The sequence below is a fragment of the Amblyomma maculatum genome, chromosome 1 (assembly GCF_055883805.1).
Source record: "Amblyomma maculatum isolate TAMU_Amacu chromosome 1, ASM5588380v1, whole genome shotgun sequence".
Lineage (NCBI taxonomy): Eukaryota > Metazoa > Arthropoda > Arachnida > Ixodida > Ixodidae > Amblyomma > Amblyomma maculatum.
In genome coordinates this window covers 314,520,016-314,545,203 of record NC_139344.1, presented here as the reverse complement: position 1 = coordinate 314,545,203, position 25,188 = coordinate 314,520,016, and the positions used below count along the sequence as shown (strand labels likewise).

At 46.5% G+C, this 25,188-nt stretch overlaps 1 protein-coding gene across 1 annotated transcript in view; it reads left to right on the top strand.

The window, feature by feature from the left end:
* LOC146207156 (proton-coupled zinc antiporter SLC30A2-like) overlaps window positions 1-25,188 on the top strand; it is a 52,863-nt gene that overhangs the window by 26,698 nt on the left and 977 nt on the right. The window contains exon 8 of the mRNA XM_084576353.1: window positions 10,321-10,572. Coding sequence (XP_084432479.1) covers window positions 10,321-10,572 — 252 coding nt within the window. The remainder of the gene's footprint in view (window positions 1-10,320; window positions 10,573-25,188) is intronic.

Sequence of the window (25,188 nt, the reverse complement as noted above, 5' to 3'; positions counted from 1 at the left end):
GCCGTTGCTTTCGCAATTCAACTAGGGTTAACCAGAGCTAAACAACTAATGTTTTTTCGCCTTTGTTCGCTAAGACTCAGTTCTTCGACAATGACTCATTTAGGTGGGAAAAACCTTGAACAAGCAGAAGCCCAAAAGGCATCGGAGGGCCTTCTTGTCGGTTTGCGTAGGAAACTGGAGGCAGCGGAAGTCTTGTCGGGGTCTTGGAGAACACCTTGTGCGCTGACATGTCCTAAGAAGCGGAGCTCCTCGAAGGCGAAATGGCATTTCTCCGGCTTGATGGTTAGTTACGCAGATTGGAGAGCTTAAAAGATAATGCGCAATCACTCCATGTGTTGGTAGAAGCAAGATGAAAAAATGGCCACGTCGCCCAGGCACACAAGGCACGATTGCCACTTCAGACCACCTAAAATGGTGTCCATGATGCGTTGAAACGTGGCCGGAGCGGAGCAAAGCCCAAACGGGGGCACCTAAATTTGTATAGACCTTCGGGTGTCATCAACGCCTTTTTCTCGCGGTCTCGCTCGTCTACCTCTATCTGCCAATATCCGCTTTTGAGATCAAGGAAGAGAAGAACCTGGCGTCGCGGAGTCGGTCGAGCGCATCAGTCCTGGGGAGCGGGTATACGCCTTTTCAATAACGTTATTCAATTTCCTGTAATCAATATACAACCATAAAGTGTTCTTTCTTTTTTACCAGGACCACCAGCAACGTCCGGTAGCTTGTTGACGGCGTATAACATCGTGTGCAAGCATTTCCTCGACTTGTGTTCTAATAACTTGGCGTTGTTTAGGCGAAACGCTGTATGGACGCTGGCAAACTGGTGGCGTGGCCGAATCTGTGACGAGGCGATGCTTGGCTACAGACGTATCTTGAATCTCGTCGCGAAGCATTCAGCTAGCAGGGACTACAGAAGGTTCTTCTGATGAAATGACAAGCCCGGGTTGATCTTAACCTTCTGAAGTGCGTTGCATGGTGCGGCATCATCGCGAAGATCCAAATCCATGGGGCACAGATTCGGCAACCCATCCACGTCGTGAAGGAAGGCGACGACCGTTCCCTTCAGCGAGGAGCTGAATCTCATTGTTGAAATTCGTCAGGAAAACACTCGCACAGCCACCATTCAGTTCGAAAAGATCGCGTGCGATAGCCACACCCCTCTCGAGAAACAGCGAATGGTGACTATCCGCAATATCTTCCCAGTCATAAAACGAGTCGTTCCTCACGAAGGCCAGCACACTGGGCCAGAGTGGCAGCATTACGTCGTCTTCGACAATACGCAAAGCACTGATTGGATCATCTGTATCACTGTGTGCCACGGCTTGCTTCGTCGAAAACGTGATTCGCGCTTCGTGTAGGTCGATGGCAGCAACGTTCGCCTGCAGAAAGTGGAGGCCTGGGATCAAATCCCTCGAACACGTACACAAAACGACGAAGAAGAAAACGTGGATACCTTCCGGCCAGGTTAATGAGGTGACTTCCAGCTATGCGAATGCTAAGACCCAACCATCGCCTCAAAACTTTGCTCAATTCCTGGGTGAGGGCGTGGCTCAAAACTGAACAGTCTGCACTAGTATCTAGTAAAGCGATCGCGTCAGTTCCATCAATCGTCACACAAAAATCAGAAGTAGCGTGTCGGATGCTTTCACTACTTTGCCCCTGCGAAATCATAGTATCGGTGTATCGGCTGCGGAGGATCTTCAGTTTTCCCGATGGCAGCGGCCTTGCCTCCGAAGACCGCTGGAATTAGTTTTTCTGCGTGAACTGGGAGAGCGCCATTCAGAATGGCTGGTATTTCGGCGAAAGCTAGGAGGACGGTAGCGCAGAGGAGACGACGATCAAGCCATAGCGGCCGTATGTCAGAGCCCAGACGGCCGACAGATAGGCATCCATCTTGAGTGGTTGTTCACCGCTCCGAGGGCAACGCTCGATCGTCGGGCGCAAAACCATACAGACCCACCCGGCGGTACGGGCACGCCCTGTAAACATGACCCGCCTCATCACAGTGGTGACAGCGGGGCCGACGGTCCGGTGCACGCCACACTTGACATTTTCGTGGTCGCTGATAGACTAGCCGAGCAGGCACACCGGCCAGACTAGGCTCCTGCACTGCTTGAGTCGCGGTACTCACGTCGTAGCCTGGTGGTGGTACATGTCAGATGAGTAGGTAGGTCTGACATCAAGCTGGCTAGAAACCTCAGAGGTTTGTTGCTGCTGCGCTGCCAGGCGCACCTTGTCCCAGACGACTTCAGACAGCGATGTGAAGAAGGTTCGCAGGAAGGTAGGTGGAGGGCTTGTAATTCTTCTCTGCCGATCGACCTGATCAGGTCACGTAAAACGGCCACATCGCGCCCTAGCGGCATCGAAGGAGCAGCGGGCCCAAGCGTGCTTACATCCCGATTGCACTGCCGGACTCGTTGCAGGAGCGTCGTCTCCATGGTCGTCGCCTCAGTGAGAAATTCCGCAACAGTACGCGGTGGACTGCACGCAGGCCAGGCTGCTTGACTTCACGCATGAGGTGGCGAAGCTTCTCCGCCATAGAGGGGTCGACACGTTTGAAGAGGCGCGTCATGTCTTCCACATACATGAGGACGCTTTCGTTCGTCCGCTGGTTACGGGAGTGAAGCAGCTTTCTCTCGGCGGTCTGCGTTGGAGAAAGTGGCAAGGAGATTTCGGCGAAACGTTTCTCAGGTGGACAGGGTGTTTTCGTGGTTCTCGAACCAAGTCTTAGAGGATTCCTCGAGCGCAAAGTACAAATTATGGAGTTTAAGGCCGTCGCTCCAGCCGTTGTAGCGGGCGACCCGCTCGGTGTCCAGCCAGTCTTGTGCATCTTCGTACACGTCGCCGTGGAAAGATGCTGTGTTCGCGGCGTGTGGTTGGGTATGGGCGCCGGGGTCCTGCTATCTGTAGCCATTTCCAATGGGACCGTCGGTCGAGGCTGCGTCATCCTCGTCCGGAGGCAAGAGGCCCAAGGGACTCACCGCAGAGGCGGCTGCTTGGACGCTGATGGACCGGTGCACGCAGATCGGGTACCTATCACGACTCCACAAGATATGTAAGGGTTGTTACACAGAACTACTGCAGCTGCTGACGTCCTCTCTCTTGACTGATTGCGGTCTTCTACCTCTAACACGCGCGTCAATATAATCTTCCGTTCGGTTCCAAAAATAAAAATGTGCCTGATCGAGACTGAGCTCAGTTCTGATGCGGTTCGACACCCAAGTGATTTAGGTGACAAGAACAGAGCAAGCACGACCCAAAACAAGGATGACAAATAAGTCTATAAAGTGCAGTTCATATACCGCGGGCACCTATCTGCAGCTTTTCTCCCTTTCATCAGCGCCCCGTTTGTCCTTCTTTCTTCCGTGATCTTACAGGGAACACAGCAGCACAAATCAAAACCCTGGTCTCGCATGCGCGCAACACGCAAACGTGCGGAAATGCATGGTTCCCATTCGCCATATGTACCCTATGAGTGAAATATAACGAAAGAACGGTGAGGTTAAGGAAAGCGTACGGAATATTTTTCTTTTTTTTTACTTTTGTAGTTGATGTTGACCAGAATTAGTATTTTATTGATTTTAGAGATAAAGATAATTAAATACAAAGTAGAAGGAAAAGCAACGTGCCGATGGTGGGAACTGAACCCACGACCTCCGAATATCGCGTCCGGTGCTGTTACCAACTGAGCTACATCGACGGCTGTCCAAAATTCTACTTTCGTGGGTATTAAAGGGGGCATGAAACGGCTAGAAAGGTCACTGACAAACGTTTTCAATATGTAGAATAAATGCTTCCGAGCATTTGTCCAAAGTAAAACTCATCGGAAAAAAATCCAGCGATTATTAATTTTTAAAAACACCGTTTTTTGAAATTCGCGGGCTGCGCCATTTCCGCGTGGCGGCGAGATTTGGGCCTATTCTGCCGTGATTACCTACGTCACAAGTCACAGAGTGACAGGCCACGACAGGCTGCCATTGGCAGCAGCCACGACGGCCACTACGTCACTGACACACTTCCGGCGGGGTGGCGCAGTGGTTACGGCGCTCGACTACTGTTCCCAAGGATGCGGGATCGAATCCCGGCCTCGGCGGCCGCTTTTCGATGGAGGCGAAAAGCAAAGCGCCCGTGTGCTGTGCGATGTCAGTGCACGTTAAAGAACCCCAGGTGGTCGAAATTTCCGGAGTCCTCCACTACGGCGTCTCTCATAGCCTGAGTTGCTTTGGGACGTTAAACCCCACAAACCAACCAACCAACTTCCGGTAGCTGCGAAAGTCATCTGCTGGAGTGCTGCAATGCATGCGTGAACCCGAGCTTGGCGCTTCGGTTCGCGATGTTAACCGAAACGGTGGTGGCGTCCGACTGAAAGTGCGCGTCGGTGCAGGAGTGCGAAAAGAGCACTAGCTGGCCCGATTTAACACCGTACCGATTAAATAGGCAGCATCAACCTTCATGTACCGACCGACGGCGCAGCAGCGTACTGTAGTCCCGTCTCGTCTTTGCCGCATCGACCATTTGTGCGGCGTGTTGATGATTAAATGGAACGTGCGTCAAAAAAGTTGTACCCTCAGCTTCATCGAGAAAGTACACAAATTCGCACCGCTTAAGTGCAGCACCCGATGCCGCCAGGCGCGGGCGCTGCGGCCGACGGCACTCCGATCGTGCGCTGCTCCTTGGTCGTCACTAGGCCTTATTTGCGTCGAAGCCACGGTGGACGGCGTTTTGGGATCACCCGCTTCGCTGCGTCTCTATACTCCGCTTCATACATCAAGTGCAACACTGCCAATGCTACAGCTCTTGTTTGCGCTCTCCGCATCCGCGATGAAAAATAGTGCCTACTCTTGACGAGAGCAAATAATAGTTATTTTGTCTGCAAGCTTAATACGTATTACATTTGCCATCAACTTCATAAAGAGCACCTTATTAAGGAGAAAAGATCGGATTCGGTGAATTTGTATGTTTTTATGTCGTTTGCGTTCGTGTCGCGTTTTCGCTGCCCCGCAACCTTGCCAGCTGTGCCACTAGATGGCGCTGGCTGCGCCCTCTGCGCTGCGCATATCTTTTTGAGAAAATGGTTCTTCGGTGCGCATTTTTTTTTTTATAAGATCCGCACTGCGAAGATGTCTAAGCACGTGAAGCAAGTTATTGCAAACTTGTATGCTCGGAATACAGTCCGTTTCCGCAAGAACCACTCTACCACAAAACGAGCGTGTAGTGATACGCCTCCATTTTTTTTTCTTGCGGACTATTTGCGTAACTTTCGCTGCGTTGCACCTGATGTATGAAACGGAGTATAGCGTAGCCGCTCGCATGCTCATGTGCGCGATTCTTGCGTGTCGCTGCGAAAATCAGTGACAACCTGCGCTGCCGAACTGAATGTGCCGAGCTGCTTTGCTGATGTTTTGCGCCGTCGATTCTGGCTCGGACGATGCGTACACATGAGATAAACACGCGTGCACGTTGCGCATTGGCACTTCCTAAACGATGTGCGAAAGGACGTCAAAAAAACAAACAAAAAAACACTACACTATCCTTTTTGTTAATCTCAATTTTAAGATTCGCGGACGAATAATTCGTGCTCACCTGTCATCCGATATCCAAACTCTAGCGATAATCAGTCCGTGCTCTCGTCGGTGATACGTACGCGTATACATTTCATTCGTTATGCACAAGAGATGCCTCTCGCCGACCATAATGAAAGCAGCTCCGGACTAAAAGCGACGACGACATATGTTTGCACGCGGGCAACTCTCACGCTCGATCGTCTGCCAGCATCCATGCAGAGTCGATGCTATCGCGTCATCTCCGCGAGGGGTCACAGGCCGCCGTTGGTCAAACCGGAGAAGAGGGTACCAATGAGCCTGACCCAGGCAGCGCAAGAGAAGAAAGCGGTCTTGTAGAAAGCCGTGCTCGGCAGGAGTGCACGCTAATTTGTGCTGAATGGGACAGGGATATGAAGGAAAGTGCTCCCTCCGCGGCGGCCGCCGGTATGTGTGGACAGCAGCTTCCCACCTACAGGTATGCGCTCGCGAACGACCCGAGTCGTTCGGGCTGCTGTCGCACACAATTCCGAGAGGTCAAGAAACTGAAGAAACCGGCGGTCGAGGAAGACAGCAGACCGTTTTCGCCGCGAGGAGGAAAATAGCCTCGAAGCGGCGCGCGCGGAACCGCTCCTCCTCTCCCCTTTCTCGCTGGTATGCGCGGGCGGCAAGGTGGCCATAGCATTTGCATTGAGAACTTGCCTTTCGTGCTTCGTTTTGCGCGATAAAACAGCTTTTGCTTGGTTTTCACGCAAACTGTGACCATGAATCGTGAGCCGAGGTCATCAGGATACCATTGCGCTGTTGTTGGCTGCTCCAACAACTATCGTAAGCGAAAAAAACTAGGCGCAGAGCCATGTGCACAGCATCAACAGCTGCGGCATCAGTGCGAGTGCGATCTGTTTCAACTGCATCGTTTTCCGTCCGATGAAGACGAGCGACGGCGTTGGCTGGCTAGCGTCAACAGAAAGGATTTCGTGCCATCGACCGCCTCTCGTGTGTGCTCGAAACACTTTGTTGGTGGACAACGTACTGCCATGAACTCCATACCGATGCTTAAGCTGGACTATGAACGGAAGGTTTATAACGTCACCACTTCTTGTGCAACACACCCATGCTTCGTGAAGAACTTTGACTGACTGTGAGGCTTGCACTGGGCATTTCAGCAATGTCAATTGCTCATCTACTGTATGTATGAGCACCGTCCCAACCCAACCACTCTGCAAATACGAGTACAACTGCATCCTCCTGAATGATTTCACCTCCTTGAGGTCACACGCTTTCTTCTCAAGGAGGTAAAAAATAATGTGTGGCATCTGCATGCGTGGCCACTTCTTTATGTCGTCACTCCAGTCAGTGACAACAGTTGGATGGCTGTACAGCTTGTCACCTGCAGACAAATATCAATGGCACATAATCAGAGCAATGGAAGGAAGTAGCGAAGGGAAATAGAAAAAAAAAACACTTCAAAATTCTCGTTGCATGCTATATCACCTAACTACATGCCGAGGAAGCAATGTAACAGCAAGGTTATTACCGCAAACAATGGGCCTTGGCAAAACAAGAGTGCGCTAACTGCCCCAGTGAAGATACCAAAGCCTAGAAAACTCGTGTGAAAAAGCGTAACTTGGAGAGGACTGCAAGCGCTCTAAGTGCTCGCCAAAACACAATAGAAGAAAGGGAGGCGCGGCGAATTTCTACTGCCGCGTAGCTAGTAGCCGCGCAACCTGTGATCTAAGTTCACTTGTTCAGTGTGAGTTATTTACTGCCGAAACACTCCTCTTTCATCAAGTGAAAAGAGGACGCTACGTACGAGAAAAAAAAAAAAAAAAACGAGGCAGAGAGAACGGTCATTGATCGCTCAGTGGCCAAATCCCCAAACTAGCGACGGTGACATACGCGACGCCAACAAGTGTAGACGTTGCTTTCGCTCGGTGTCTACACGTTCTAGCTGAGTAAACAATCTCGTACCGATCACTGGATCTGCTGGTTAGTGAGTATTTATCTCATTGATAACCCGCTGAAACACAGAGCGCACAGAGGATCGAGCGCTTTATTTTGGCACGACACGTATCTCGCCGAGAAGTGCACTGTAGCACGTGTTCGAAATCGTGAATTGTATATCGGTCAGCTTTCACGAAACGAGTTCAGTATCGGTACTGATCAAACAATAAAAATCGCATATACACACCAAGTGTACTCAAGCAAAGTGAAGTCCCGCTAACGTAAACATTCATGAAATAGCTGTGTTATCCTGGCTGGCAATCGTAGTCTATCGAACGCAATTAAATAGCATAAAAGAAGCTTGGCGCTGTCTGTGCCGCTTCCTCGACAGCCGTCGTAGATAGCAGTGCGACAATTGTAGTGCATTAGTTCACAAACTCAACAAAATCCGCTTACCTATGTCAATCATCGGAACGCCGGTAAGAGTGCCACTGCCTCCGGCCCCGTCATCTGCCGAAGTTCCGGCCATCGCTCCACGAAACGGCGGCAGTACTGCTAGAAAATGCTTTGCCGTAATCCAGGAGCTTTTCTAACGCGAACACACACATAACCAGAACAGAAACGTCTATATGCGGCACCGCCGTCCTGCACTGTGGGTGTATAACAAATGTGTGCGCGCATACCAGCATGGCGCTAGGGACAAAAACAGAACATAGACGGCGCCACATTTTGAAAATGGCGACCTCCTAAATAAAATGGTCTTTGACGGGACGGGAAAGGCAGAGACCGTGAATGCATGGGCGACGCTTGGGGAAAACAGGTGCGACGACCGGAAGTCTGAGAACCGAGCGTCACCCGATGACGCTTCGTGGGCGGGGCTAGCGGGGCGGAGTCCCCGAGCTGTTTTCTTCGTTTTTTTTTTTTTGTTTTTTTTCTGGTGTCTCCGAGTGTTGAGTTGAGGGGAGCGAGGAAGAGCGCGATTTTTAATCGCCGATATCTCTGGTGTTAATGAAGCTAGCTAAAAAATTCTTGCGGTGAATTGACCTGTGAGGGAGTACCTATCTCTTGACCGATTTGCTTTACCCCATTTTAGGCATTGCATGACCCCTTTAATGCTGCCTAACCGAACCAAGAGAGTGCTCACCAGTACCGAGTCATGTCGGCATTGGAGGCAATGAGAGAGCAGCCGTTTGCGCTGCTCAAGCCCATAACAAACAAATCAATAACATAAATATTCCATACAGAGACTGCATGGTGCTAGTGCGCTGTAAATTAAAGGAGAAATGGCAGTCGTCATGGTGTAGCGAGGTAAATAAACTGCAGTTGGTGAAGCCGATTTTGGGGGAATGGAAATTACGTCATCATCAAGAACCTTTCATGGAAGCGATTTTATGCCGACTCCGCATTGGCCATACACACTTGACGCATAATTTATTGTTGACAAAAGAAAGCAAGCCATAGTGTGAAGAATGCGGAAAGGAACTCACCATAAACCATGTTTTATTTTCATGCACAGGACTTGAAACACAAAGGAAAAAGTATTTTACTAGATTTTACAATGAACACATTCCGTTCCATCCAGCATTGAATTTAGGTGAAAATGGTCTTGTTGTTCTGTCATGTGGTTTTAGCTTTCTAACGGAAGCAAATGTTTTAAAGAAACCGGAGAATGAATACATATACTCCACTAAACTCAAGATGCAACCTTGTGCCTGGCGCATGATAGCCTGAGCCGTTTATGCGCCATTAAACCCAATACAATACAATACAATACAATACAATACAATACAATACAATACAATAAAATACAATACAATACAATACAATACAATGTTCACCAGTACCACCTTCATCCATAGCGGCGGACGCTGTGATACCGCGAGCGTCATGTGCTTATTAGCTTGCGAGGGCCTCGGGTTTGGCAGCCATGAAGCATAGGTAGTGCAAGAGGCTTCTCACATAGCTTCCGCCCTCCCTGATGATCACGTTCCACGTGACGCTCGCGGGCAACCTCTATGTAACTATTTTAATAAACGTTTTCACCATCACCACCTCGCGGTACCCAGGACGTTCCACGTCCGCAGCTATGGATGGGTGGCGCTGGTGAACACTCTCAAGGTTCGCTTACAGGCGACATTAATACCCAAGAAAGTTGAAGGTTGGACAGCCATTGATGAGCTCAGTTGGTAAGAGCACCGGATGCGATTTTCGGAGGTCATGGTTTCGGTTCCCACCATCGGAGCGATGCTTTTCTTTCCACATTGATTGTTTTATCTTTCTTCCTAAATTGAACACAGCACTAATTCAGGCCAATACTAAAATGAAAACTTAAAAAGTCCCTTGCGCTTTCCTTGGCCTCGCCGACTATTGGCTTCCTTCGTTATTGTATCGTAACGAGTCCACTTTTCACCTTCAGGTTTCTGCTCATGAGTGAAATATGCCATTCGACATAGACACTAATCTTTTAACCAAGCGTACGTGCCTATATAACTCGGGATTCAAGGGAAGACTGCATAGATCTCACTGTCCCTTCTCAAAGGCGAAGCCCGAGCTGGCAGTGCCATGCCATTTGTGATGTCACACAATTGCCCGACGACCAATCAGTGCACGGCCATGTCACTTGCCAACTACGTTCCAAACCAATGCCTGTGATTTCTATAGCTATCACAAAGACAACGACGGATTTTCTGGAGAACGAGATATTGTTACGAAGTTACATTTTTCGAAACGACGAGTTAGAAGTATTCTTCATGCTCGACGTGCTGTGTATATATAGGCTGGGCGCCCAGTACAAGTGGGTTCGCCATGCACGCATGTGACATCGGTTTTGCTGCAGCAGGACGTCGCTTCCTTGGAAATCGGGGGCCAGCAGCAACTGGTGGCGCCGGGCGCGGCCACCGGCCGTCTGAGCTCGCAGCCGCTGCTGAGCTCCGAGGGGGCCACCTTCGACCCGAGTCCCGAGCCGCCAATGCGCAAGGAGACACGCGGCGTCATGAACATCAACGTGCGCGCAGCCTTCATCCACGTCCTCGGGGACCTCATCCAGAGCATTGGTGTCCTCATCGCGGCCATCGTCATCTACTTCTGCGTGAGCACAAGGCGTACCTCGCTGCGTAGCCGCAGTTACGCATGCGTATAAGCACTTCGCCGCTTCAGGTCCTTTATAACCTTTCAGCTTGAAATCGGATACAAATAGCTTTATACAAGACTAAAGTTCATAATTTGCGTGTTGTAGGCCATTTTGTAAAAAAATATAACGATATTCGCCCTTTTTAATTTTGGGACATATAATCATCTAATTTCTGCTAATTTTTGCAGGGCTCACTATTTGGAGCTAGCTAGAATTAATCTCGATTTAGTTTGGTGCGACTCCGGCTATGAGAGACGCCGCAGTAAAGGGTTCCGAAAATTTCGACCACCTGGGGTTCTTTCTTTCCATCCATCCATTCATCCATCCCATACATACATACACACATACACACACACATACATACATACATACATACATACATACATACATACATACATACATACATGCATACATACATACATACATACATACATACATACATACATACATACATACATACATACATACATACATACATACATACATACATACATACATACATACATACATACATACCATCCACCCACCCGTCCGTCCGTTCATCCATCCCATACATACATACATACATACATACATACATACATACATACATACATACATACATACATACATACATACATACATACATACATACATACATACATACATACATACATTCCATCCACCCACCCGCCCACCCATTTGTCCATCCATCCATCCATCCATCCATCCATCCATCCATCCATCCATCCATACATACATACATACATACATACATACATACATACATACATACATACATACATACATACATACATACATACATACATACATACATACATACATACATACATAAATTCCATCCACCCACCTATCCACCCATCCGTCCGTTTATCCATCCATCCATCCCATACATACATTCCATCCACCCACCAACCCACCTATCCACCCGTCCGTCCGTTTATCCATCCATCCATCCATCCATCCATCCATCCATCCATCCATCCATCCATCCATCCATCCATCCATCCATCCATCCGTCCGTCCGTCCGTCCGTCCGTTTATCCATCCATCCATTCGTCCGTCCATCCACCCACCCACCTATCCACCCGTCCATCCGTTTATCCATCCATCCATCCGTCCATCCCATCCATCCATCCATCCATCCCATACGTACATTCCATCCATCCATCCGTTCCGTCTCGTCTCGTCCCGTCCGTCCGTCCGTCCGTCCGTCCGTCCGTCCGTCCGTCCGTCCGTCCGTCCGTCCGTCCATCCATCCATCCATCCATCCATCCATCCATCCATCCATCCATCCATCCATCCATCCATCCATCCATCCATCCATCGACGTCGTCGAAAGCGAATTGCGCTTTGAAAGCGCATTGAAAGTGCTTTATTCTGCATGAGTTAAGGCGCTAATTTTAAATCGTAGGGCTAGGGAAAGCGGAGGTAGCCGGTTTGTCCTAAGTAATTGGGCGGGCTTAAGCGTTTAGCTTAGACAGGTCTACGGGTCGTAAAGTTAAGGAATACATGGGGAAGGAGAGCAAGTGCAATGTGACAAGTGCAAGCGCTGTTGCTACCTTGATGAAACGGGCTTTGATAGCTTAGACAACGCGGGGGAGACTAGATTCTGATGCAGTCTGTGTCAGATTTAAGGAGATCATTCAGAGGCTGGAAGGTGAATGAGCCGTTCGAGTTCAGGACCTTGGGAGGGACCTGAAGGTTGAGCGGGAGAAAATGATTCCGCCGGAGGCACAGGCAGTAGATGTGGTTAGGATGGAAGGGGTAAAGGCCGACCAGCTGGAGGAGATAATAGTCCAGCTCAAGGAAGAGCAGAAAAAGCGGGCTGAGCTGGAATGTCAGGTGGAGGCGCTTATGACGCGGGCAGCCAATGACCTCGGGTCAGAGCAAAGCCAAGTGAGGGCGAACCAGTGTGAAGTCCTATGCATATGGAGTAAATGGGAACGTGAAGTTGGACAGGGAATGACAGCTATGGGCAGGAGGCGGAGGTAAACAGTAACGCGACGGCTCCACGACGCTCCAGCGAGGTGGCAAAACAGTCTCCGGGAGGGCTAGCGACAAGCCTGGGCCGCGTCAGAAGGGCGGAAAGCCGCGACGACAGGAGGGCAAACTAGAGCGAACCGGACGGTGGCTATATCGCAAGCTGGAGATGAAAGGTTAGAACGTGGAATGGTCCTGGTGGTGGGGTCTCCAATGTAGCGAGGGTTGAAGAGGCCGTCCTAGCATGAGTGCAGGGAGACAGGCATATAAAGGTGGAGGCCCAATCGGGGAAACGTATGGCAGATGCGAGGGCGAAAGCCCGATGTGGTTGGGGACAACAAGGATGTAGAAACCTTGGTAATCATCCATGCCGGTCTCAATGATCTACTGAAGGAGATGAGCGAGAATCTAGGGTTGTAGTTAGAAGTAGGGATGCATAAGATAAGGGAGGCCTCTGAGAAAGTGCACGTGACTGTATGCACGATACCTGATGTCGAAGGGCAGTGCAGCGGGATAGAAAAGAGAGTAGTCGAGGCCAACCGAGTCATTTAAGCATGAGTCGACGACTTGGGTACAGCACAGTTAACTGGGGTGGGTACGAGGCCGCGGTTTCTACCTTTTACTCGAGATGGCATTCACTACAGTCGTACCACCAGTAGGAGGGTAGGAGATAGGATATAGGCTGCCAGGCAACAGCCTTTTTAGGGGAACCCAAAGCCCTGGGGTTACCAGCGTAAACAAAGATGACCAGGGGCAGAAACCTAGATTAAGGAATTGTAAAAATCATAGAAGCAACAGGAGTAAGTGCAAGAGCCAACTAATTCAGACATAAGGCATATTAACATGCAATACGGAAGGAATAGACTAAAATGGGAGGAAATGGAGCAGCTAATGCAGGAAAAGTTAGTGGTTTATGGATTTGTGGAGACGCGTCTTCGGGACATGAAGCAAAACACCCTGTAACCCAGACTATGCATGGGAATATAGCAACAGAACATAGGGCAGCAGGAAGGGAGGAGAAAGTGGGGCATTCATCCATAAAAGTACAAATTTGCAGTCAGAGAGGAATGCAAAGAGCATTTACGGTTAAAAGGAAAAGTGGCAAGGGTACAAACACTCATTGCCTTTTTGTACCTGTGGACAGGAGCAGCCGCCAAAGAGGAAAACAAAAAATGGTAGAATTTATGGCAGGTGAGATTAATGAGCTAGGAAAAGGGTGCGTGACAATTATAGTAGGGGACATGAATGCTCACATAGAAGATATAGATGCATGATACACAGACTCTACAGTTACCATGCTGCTGGATATGTGTGAAAGACACGATTTGTCTGTAACAGTACTGAGAAGTGTAACGGGATCATAGAGTGGGAGGGAGTCTGCACTGATAATAGGTTATGCGATAATGTCACACGGGATGTACGATAGGATAGGGGTCATGAACATAGACAAACATGGCTCCAGGAGTATGCACTGATCACAAGCCTATCAAGCTGAGTTTTGGAATAAAAACTAATGCAAGAATGAGGACCAGCCAGATGGGTTCTTTTATTCGGAATTGCAAATGAAAACAGCAAGCAATCAAATTGAAGGAGTAATTTCTGATGATACTAAAGCAAAGTGGACATACGCGAAGTTATTGGAACTGTTTGAGTTAGAGCGGGCTAACGTGCGATTCAGGCAAAAAAGGAAAATACGAAAACAAAACAGCTGGTGGGATGGGGAGGTTAAGAAGGCCATAGAGACCATAAGGCCATGAGAAGTCTCCAGAAACCACAGATATTCTAAGCGTAGGGGAGAACCAGAAGCAGATGTAGAGGGAAAGTGGGTAACTACACAAAATGTAGAAGGGAGGTATCCTGTTTGATCAACAAAAAATTAGAAGATAAGGGTCCTAATGGTTGTCAAAAGTAAACAAGAAGGATAAAAAAGAAGCTAAGAAATTCTGGCAACATCTGAATTCCCTGAGTAATAAGACTAGCCTACAGCAGAGGTTCATATTAACAGGTCAAGGTATGTGGCTAGAAGGGATGCGTATAGGACTAATGATGACATGAAAGTTGAAAGAACAACGATATATCATAAGTGCTTTATTAGCGGAGAATGCAGTGGTTACACTTAGACAAAGAGAGAGGGAAGGGGCTGAGGAGAGAGTACCGAGCAGCACATAAGAAGTCCCAGGTGATATTCCTATTATGGTTATAAAGTGGGCCCAAAATCTAAGGAAACAGTCGTGTTTGCGCGTCGTCAATGCAGCGAAGACGTACGCGGTGCTATTAACTGTGTATATTGAATACAAAAGAAGGTTCGACCAGCGTCGGCCGAGGCGAAGCCAAACTGGCCGGAGGAAGAACGGAGGGAACGCTCGAAACGTCCGCAGATATGATTTTCTTCCCAGAACAGGAGGAGGGTAAGGGAGGCCGTCGTGGGGGGCATCCCGCTTGGTGCGGGCAGGAGGCGAGTTCTCACGGCGACGCGTGGAGAGGGAAGCAAGGGGCTGCCAATTAAGGCACACTGCACTACTCACACAGAACGGACGCAGATACGAGAACAGCACTTCAAACACAGCAGGAACACTAAGAGAGGTGGTGAATGGTAAAGCTCCTGATGAATGGAGGCTGAATAGGATGAGCATGATATATTACAAGGGAAAGGGGGACAGAGCTGACATAAACAACTACCATCCCATAACAGTGACATCAGTAGCCTACACTGCATAGGCATGGGTAGAGAGAGAGGAGGGGCTAGGGAAGCTGCAGAATGGTTTCCAAAAACAAAGGACACTCTGTTCCCATTGACACAGTGTATTGAAACAGCAGAAAAGGAGCACAGACCTTATGGCTAGCTTTTTTGGATATTAAAGGAGCCTACGACAGTCTATTTCAAGAAGACTTACGGGGCATTCTGGACGTGTTAGGTGTGGAAGGTGGAGTAGCCAGTCTTTTAAAATATATCTATGAAGATAGCTAGGTACTTGTACAATGGAAAAAAAAAAGACGCCGGATCATGTAGATGTAAAGAGGGGGCTTAGGTAAAGTTGTCCTCTGTAACCTTTATTGTTCATGCTGTACCGGCAAGGATTAGAGATTGGACCTGACTATTGGTTCCGTCTACCGTCCCCCTTCCGCTACCAACCCTGACATTTTCAGATCACTGTCTGATTTCTTGTTTGGCTTAAAAAATGACTTTCTGTTTGGCGGGGATTTCAATATGCCTGATTTCAAATGGGTTGACTACAAACCTCTTCGTACGAATCAATCTTCATTGTCTTTGGCCTTTTGTGAATTAATTACTACTAATGATCTATATCAGTACGTCACTGAGCCTACTCGGGAAACTCAGCACTCATCTTCAGTGTTAGATTTACTCTTCTGTAACCGACCATCGGTAGTGCGCGGCACTGTTACCATACCAGGAATAAGTGATCACAGTTGTGTTGTTGCTAATGTTAGGCATTTTCCTTATTTAATTCCAAAAGGTCTCCCTAGGAAAGTCTTTGTTTTTACCAGAGGCGATTATACATCAATGACTAACGAACTTGCTTCCTTCCTTCCCAATTTTATTACTCTAAGTCAGAGTTTAGACTGCATTTCACACTTGGAGGTATTCAAAAATAAATTGGGCAGCCTAATTGATCAATACATCCCAACAAAACTTCTTTCTGGTAAGCGGCGCCGCGACAAACCATGGATCACGCGACAAATCAGACGGCTTGTCAGGAAAAAACATCGCCTTCTTCAATCGTATAAAAAGAATCGTTACCCTGCTGTATTGCAGTCAATTCGGGCCCTTGGCAGTACACTAAAAACTGAAATTAAAGCTCATAACGATAACTTCTTTAATAATCTGGGTTCTAAACTGCGTAGTAATCCCAAGGAATTGTGGACGTTTCTGAAACACAATGGACGCGAACCAGTCGGAATCCCAAACTTAGACGTTGATGGTGACCTTGTTAGTACTAATGGTGATAAAGCTTGCCGTTTTAATACATATTTTCAGTCTGCCTTTGCGCCAGCGTACATCGGTGAACTTCCGAACACTCGTGAATCTATTACAGAAACCATGCCTGAAATTGTTTTTACTTATCAGGGTGTTTCAAAACTGCTTAATAACATCAGGGCCGCCTCCGCCAGCGGCCCTGATGGTGTACCTACCTTTGTTTTAAAATCATGTGCGAACGAAATTTCTCATTATTTAGTCACTTTGTTCCAAACATCGCTTAACTCGGCATGTTTGCCAAATGACTGGAAAAATGCTAATGTTGTCCCAGTGCATAAAAGCGATTCGAAAATGTCTGTTGTTAATTACCGACCCATTTCTCTGACTAGCGTGTGTTGTAAAACATTGGAACATATAATTTACAGTGCAGTCATGATACACCTTGACTCTGATGACTTCTTTACGCCAGTTCAGCATGGCTTTAGAATGGGTTTTTCCTGTACCACCCAGTTACTAGAGTTCAGTAATGATCTGTTTTCCTCTTTTGACCACGGATATCAAATTGATTGTGTATTTCTGGATTTTAAAAAAGCCATTGATTCTGTACCTCATGTGCTATTATTACATAAGTTACGTTGCCTTGGTCTGCATCCCAATATCCTCGACTGGCTTCATTCATATCTCCAGGACCGCATGCAGCGTGTTGTAATTAACGGTTGTAACTCCGATTCCGTAAACGTCTCCTCAGGTGTGCCCCAGGGGTCTGTCCTTGGACCCCTTCTTTTTCTCATTTTTATTAATGATATTGTTCTTGACCTCACCTGCCAAGTTCGGCTATATGCTGACGACTGTGTGCTTTATCATGTTGTGGAAAGTTCTTCTGACGCATTAAAACTTCAGCGAGACTTAAATTTTATCCAGCACTGGTGCTCAAAATGGCAAATGTCTTTGAACATTTCAAAATGCAAGCTTGTCTCGTTCACTCGTAAGCGTTCCCCTCTACCGACCTGCTACTCAATAAATAATGTTCCCCTGCAAAATGTTTCTGAATATAAGTATCTCGGCGTATATTTCATCTCTAACCTTACGTGGACGAGACAAGTTGAGCATATTACATCGAAAGCCTGCAGAATGTTTAATTTTTTAAAGCGTAATTTCAGCAAAGCGCAGTCAAATGTCAAGCAGCTCCTGTATTTCACTTACATAAGGCCAATTCTTGAATATGCATGCCCTGTATGGGATCCCCAGTTTATTTACTTATCAGACATGCTCGAACGCGTCCAAAATAATGCTGCCAGATTTGTGTCTAATAATTATAATTTTTCATCTAGTGTCACGTCTATTAAACATCATCTTGGTTGGGAATCTTTAGCTCACCGCAGAAAACATTTCAGACTGCAGATCATGTATCGCATTTATTTTGGAAAGTTCAGCATTGACAAAGACCGGTACCTGCTTCAACCTCACTTTTTGCCTAGACGACTTGATCATCAGTGGAAGATCCGCGAAATAAAATGCCGGACAGATGCGTATAAAACCTCGTTTTTTCCACTGACGATCAATGAGTGGAACCGGCTGCCAGCTGGCATCACTGAGTGTTGCACTGAAAATTTATTTCGGGCTTTTTTATCGGATGTGTGACGTGGCGCCCAGTTCTCTTGCGTGTGTTTCCTTCATTACTTTGTTTTTTGAGTGTTTTCATCACTTTGTTCGTCGCGCAGTTGCCCCCTTTAGATGCATGTTTTTCATTCTGCATTATCACTTGTGTCCTGTTATTTTCTTCATTTTTATGTATTTTATCACTGGCGTTCCCAGCAAGATTACTTGTCATCTCTCCCCCTGCAATAATGCCTTCGGGCGCTGCAGGAACTTGTAATAAATAAATTGTAATAAATTAGAGAGGAGCGAACTCGGCTTCAACCTTTTCTTCTTCAAGCAAGAAGAATTTATCCAACAGCCATTACCAAGACTAATGTATGCATATGATACAGTACTAATGGTTGACAACCGGGTAGATTTGCAGGTGTAGATGAATATCTGCGAAACAGAGGGAGATAAATTAGGTCTGAAGTTTAGCGACGAAAAATCGACATGCAGCCATAATTTTTAATGATAATGATGGCGGCGAACATAGGGTACAGGGGGCACGCTGGAGACAGTGGATAAGTACAAGTATCTTGGGGTATGGATAAATAAGAAAGCTGAATAACTAATGAAGCATGAAAAATACGTAGCAGCTAAGGGTAGCAGGAACGCAGCCGTCATGAAAAACAAGGCACCGTGGAATAACAATAGGTACGAGGTGGTGCAAGGGATCTGGAAAAGGCTGATGGTTCCTAGACTGACTTTTGGCAATGCAGAGTTGTGTATGAGATCAGAGGTCCAAGCACGGTTGGATATTAAACAGTGCGGGGTAGGTATAGCTTGCTTTGGGAGCTCATGAAAATACACCAAATCAGGGAGTGCAGAGTGACCTGAGACGGTCTTCATTCGAGGGCAGGGAAGATGGCAGTAAGATAGCGTTTGAGCAGCGATTGAGAGAATTGAGGGAAAAGAGGTAGGCTAGAAACTCTTCAGTTCCTCAGCTACCTCTACATGAGGAATGTAAAATGGAGGACGCGAACAAGAAAATTGGCAAGCAAATATTTGGAGAGCATTACAGGAGGACCAGTCAGGAATTATCGATTAAGAAAAAGGTTAAAGAAAAAGAGAGGGGTATGTCAAAAACAGGGATGGAGGCCAAACCCGCACTGGAAATGCACAGGAAACTCGAGCAGAAAATAGCCAAGGGAAAACATTAATTCTAGGGCCAGTTTATTGTTGTTTGAGGATAGGACAGGAGTACTGCGAACTAAGACGTACCGAGTCAAGTTCCAATAGATTCTCCTTCACGTCAGCTTTTAATATTAATAAAAGCATACTGCATAATATTGATGCACTATCGGCCAGTTCAATAAGACTCTTAAACAAGAATTTGCAATTGTAGATCCGACTTCTTGCCCGCTAAGCGTAGAAACTGCAAACAGGATTGGAAAATGTCCAAAAATAAAGAAAAGATATTGAAGCAACTGAGGACGTTAATTTTGAGATATGGTCACCGGAGCGGTCATGCATGCGGGGGTATGCTCACCCCAGACGTTAGTTTTAAGAGGCGGCGAAGTAAGAGCTCTTTTTCGCGTATTCGAAACAGTATAGTACCTCTTGGGTAGCTGTTCAACACATGTGCACTGGAACTTCACTATCCTTTCCGCCCCTTGTTCGCACCGCAACGAGACACCGATAACACGGGGTGAAGAAAGCGAGATGAGAGCACTGCTCCCGTTTCACCAGTGCGGACGACAGCCGCTGCTGCTGCGCCAGATACGATTGATGGAAAGCATGAAAGTGGCGCTCCAGTGGTAAAAGAAACTATCGAATGCCACAAAATAACCAAAAAAAAAAAAACAGCAAAACTGTTGGTAATCGGATGCTAGCACCTGTCTCAGATGATGGCATCCAGACGGCCTGAACTGGGTATTTTGCCGTTCGTTCGATCTGCTGTTCACACCGGCACGCATAGCCGGGACTGCATGGAAGAACTGTGTGCACAGGAATTAAAATAATATGCGCCGTCGAATCATTCGATTAAACGAATGCAGCCCAGAAACACTGTTTTAATGAGACGGTTCTCCATGCCCTTCACAATTTTTCCATTTCACTAAAACTTATTTCGAATACGTTGCTTGCTCATTGAACTTTATCGTCTTTCTGTGTAATCCGCCTTATGGTAAAGGTGATTGCGAAAATGTCTGTGTGCTGCCCGGTGTTACAACGCATCAGGAACTCTACGCATACTCTGTAAAGAATGTGTGTGAAATTACAGGCATTTCTTTAAAAAATTTCTGTCCCCGTACAGAGAATATCCGTTCTACTTCATTGACCGAAATAAGTTCACGAAAAAAAAAAAAACAACAGTATTTATCTGTTTTCCAGCCGAAACCTTGATGGGAAGGCAAAGAATTCGATATATTTTTGTCGTCTGTTCAATTTGTTACTGCAAACTGATTTTTACTTGAGTAGTAGGTAATATATATTTCTCCCTGTTACAATATAGTAGAATTTAATTTGTTCGTTCCACTTCGGAAGGTTCTTTAAACCCTTCCTGTTATGTAGTTCGGCGTGGAGAAGACCAGAAGGCGTACTTGAAGGTGATAATAGTAGATCGTATATTTACAGCATGACAAGACAATAAAAACTTGAAGTAGAAATGAATTTACCAAAAGAACACTCTGCTCTACTTTACTCTTCGACCTAACTGGAGCAGACCAGCCGCGTTACGTGCCTACGCATGCAGCCCCAGCTCAGACTGGACTGAACTCTCTTGAATCACATCCCGTTTTACACCTTCACAAAACAAAGAAATATGGGGCGGTCATTTTCAGAGGCCAGCCCCACACATCAACTGTCCAATAAGGAAATATGCTAGATGGGCACAGCCCCGTGGGTTGGCCTTAGCCTCTAATCTGGGGCCCCACTAGCAATACAAATTACAACAGAGCGCGGCGAAACTCTTTCTCCGGTGTCGAACCCTCTCCTCTTGGGAGACTTTCTTCCCACTTGTCTCCCGCACACCGCCGCCTCATCCACGCTGCCGCTGTTGGGCAACGACATGGAACGAGCAACGACATGGAAAGATCACCCCAGTAGCCATGATGATTAAAGGGGAGCTTCTGGCTTGCCCCCTCCGAGAACAATGCCCGAGTCAAATCCTGAGTGCTTCTTCGGGCGCTCTTTGTCGCATCAGCGGACAAGATAAACGAGACTGCCTTTCGTACTGCTCAAAATCGCAGAAAAGGCTCAAGGGTCATATGGGTGCTCCTTACCGGCCAGAACGAATGGTGCCATACAGGCGATCACCCGGCAGCGCGTTCCTTCCTCTGCGCCTCTCCCCATGAATGACCTTCGGGCTAAAAGGGTCCTGCAAAGCCGGCGCCGACGGTCCGGTCGGCTTTCCCCACATGCGGCACGCGTGTAGAAGGGGGACCGCGACCACAATACAAGAAGCAAACAGGTGGGTGGCGGCGGCATGCAGAGACGCGCACCTAGAAGTGATCAACCTCAAGCGCGGCCCTACAAATATTATGCCAAAACTTAAAAATCGTGGGTGATTCACAAATGCCGCAGAATATTCAGATCTGCGTGGTGCGCTACGCCTTGCACAAGGGCCTTATTGAAGTAGCCGTAATTACTAATGCAACCGAATTATGCAACATGTTTTAAAAGATTTTGAAAGCTAAGGTAGAGGAGAATATATGAACTAAGTTCAAAAAATACAAAAAATGGGTTTTTCCTTTAATTGTCCTCAGAAGTTTTCATTGGTCGCTGTTTTCTTGAAATAGCGCGATCGTATCTCTATATTGAAATGTAATATAAGCTTTAGTTGTGTGACAGATAATTATGCTAAGAACATAGTATCGAATTATTGCTGCTCTGCCATGAACCTTTTCTGAAATAAATCCCTACAATGTAGGCAAAATTTTTGTTTCCTAGGTGGTGGTGGTGGTAGTGGTTGATTTATTATTATTATTTTTTTTGATAATCAAAAAGAAGCAAAAGAGTATTGCCGGCCGCGGCAACTGCTATCTAAAAAAACTGAAGCACTTGAGCTGCGGCCGGCGGGAAGGAAAAGGGGATAGGGAGAGGATAGCGAGAAGTAGAGAGGGGAGCGATAGGAAGAAAGGACAGGGGGAGCTTTGTACATTATTTACAAAGTACAGACGGTCAACGAGCTCGCATCGCTCGCGCGCAAGTGTCCGAGCACTGCCCACAAATGCCTGCGCGCGAGCGGCCACTGCAATTGTTTACAATATATATATATATAGTACCATTGATGTATATACATAGTCGCGCGAGTGTGAGAAATTTTATAAAAACGTCTACGCTACCCAGAAAAGCGAAAATTAACTGATTACAAATAAAAACATGCATATATTTAGTCAGACAATTTTCAGCTAGCATATTTTGTGTTATTCATAACCAAAGTTGGCCAAAACAGCAGAGAAGATAAGCGCGGTGCTCCACCTCTTCATCATTATTAATTCCCTGAGCGGCGAAAATTTTGGCAGAAAAACCAATTGCAGCTCTTTTTTTTTTTCCACTCGTATCAGGCAACAACACATAAAATTTTGAAAGAAATATAAAAAGTCGACCGACCACTCCTCGTTCCGATCTTACGTGAAAACACCCTCCTCTCGCACTACATTTCTTGCCCATGCCCATTTCTTCTTGATTTCCACTAGAATGTTAGTGACTTATTTCGCTGACCCACTCTGCACGTTGCCTATCTCTTAATGTTACCCCTATCGTTTTTCTTTCCATAGCCCCCTGCGTTGTCCTAAACTTAAGTAGAACTTTTTTTCTTAGTCTCCACGTTTCAGCCCCACATGGGAGAGGCCTTCGCCCTGCAGTGGGTATAGACAGGCTGATAATGATGATGATAATGAGCTGTTGCTTCGTCCGGATATTTGTTGAGATGGGGGCGTATCTCTAGTAGAGCGGGGTCGTCGCTACCTGGCTACCTCGCACATCCACCACTTGTAACTAAACGTTCGAAACGTTGACGGCGGCTCCGCCGTATCGAAGGGGACTAGCAGCAGTAGATTTGCGGCATTAGTTAACTGAATTTATTTAAGATGAGGCCGAACTTTGGTTAAATCTAATGAACTGATACAAATCAAACAACAAACTCAGATTAAACAAAAAATCAGTCATTCATGCTCAACATCTTCCTCCCGAGCAGCATCTCGGACGGTCGCCGTCCTTCTCCCTTTGGTTTTGGACTCCTTTAACTCTTAACCGTAGCGGTTCACATAACTTCTTTGTTAGATCACAATGGTGGCTATGTTCCAAAAGAGCTTTGTTCATATGTAATGAATGCATACTTCTCATCTGTTTTCACTCAAGGACCAGCCTTGAACATTCCTACATTACAGACCCTAAATTTATCTGTCATACCACCTGTTATTATTTCAGCAGGAGGAATCTGTAAACTTACCGATAATTTAAAGATATCTAGGCCTGCTGGGTCTGACATCTCTGCTAAATTTCTTAAAGGTATCGGAGAAATATCCAGCCATTTCCTGCAAATCATTTCCATGCAATCTATTTCGAGTGGCCAAATCCCATCCGTGTGGAAAGTAAGCAGAGTTGTACCTAGTTTCAAAGCAGGAAACTGCTGATATGTCCAATTATCGTATCATCGCGCTAAGGTGCATTGCCTGCAAGCTACTTGAACATATAATATAAAAATACAGTTGTTAGTTTGTGTTAGCATTCTTCTCGTCTCCTCTGTGTTATTACCGTGCTGTAACCTCTAGTATGCAAAACCAATTAGCCAGTCACTATGTTTTAGGCTTTACTCCCATTCAGCTGATCACCTGGATAAAAATATTTTTCTGCCAAAACCGACATGAACTCCATTTTAGCTATTCATGCGAAACTCAGCTTTTCGAATTTACAAATGACCTCCACTTAAACCTCAACTGATAATTTCAAACAGATGTCATCTACCTCGATTTTTATAAGGCTTTCGACTAAGTTCCTCACCAGTGCCTCATGGCTAAGCTCTCTTACCTTTTTCTGGACCCGCAGATATTGTCATGAACTCACTGCTTCTTAATTGATCTTACCCAATACATAGTCATCGACAACCACCCCTCTACTGTTAATGAAATTACTTCCAGAGTGCCTCAGGGCTCAGTTCTTAGTCCACTTGCTTTTTATTTTTACCAATGACCTTATCCCGCCGGAATTTTATCATCAATCTGCCCGTTTGCTGCTGATCGTGTTCTTTACCACTGAATTTGCATTAATAACGACCTCTCATTACTTCAAACTAACTTGATCGTAATCCAAAATTGGTTCTTGACTTGGCTTATGAAGCTGAATGAAAGAAAATGCGAGTTTATGCACGTGCACTGTAAGCAATCTAACCTGCATTTTTCATACAGGCTAAATAGGACCACACTATTTGAAGTTTAATCTCATAGGTATCTTGGCTTAGAAATAACAAGCAATCTAAACTAGTCAAACCATATTATGTCGCTCCCTGCGCTAGTGTTCCTAAATCACATGGATTCATCAGACAGTTGCTCACATTTTCTCCATCCAAGGTCAGAATCAGATATGGAACATTCATCCACACTAAAGTTCAATATGCACCGAGTATTTGGAACCCCATTGAGTGATTCAAAATCGAGCTGCTCAGTTTTTAATCATCCTCGGCTTAGTGTTACGAATACCAAATCCTTCGCTGGTTTTTCACTAGCATCCCATCGTAAGATAGCAAGACTGTCTATTTTACAAACTTTCCCCAACAGCACCACAGCCTAATTCCCTAAATGTCCTACACATTTATGGTTCTACTAATGCATTCAATACCTCGTTTCTGCCATCTGCCATTGCGAAGTGGAATGTCCTTCCAGACTGTGAAGTGAATGAAGCTGATTCCCAAACATTTAAACAGTTGCTGGTTGATTTGTTCCCTTAACTATTCCCGCCGAAGGCTTATTTTTTATTTACTTATCTGCTTGTTTATGTTCACATGTGATTACTGTGTTGACTGCAGTGTCTATGTGTCTGCAATTTATGCTTACATTACATATTTTTTGTGACAT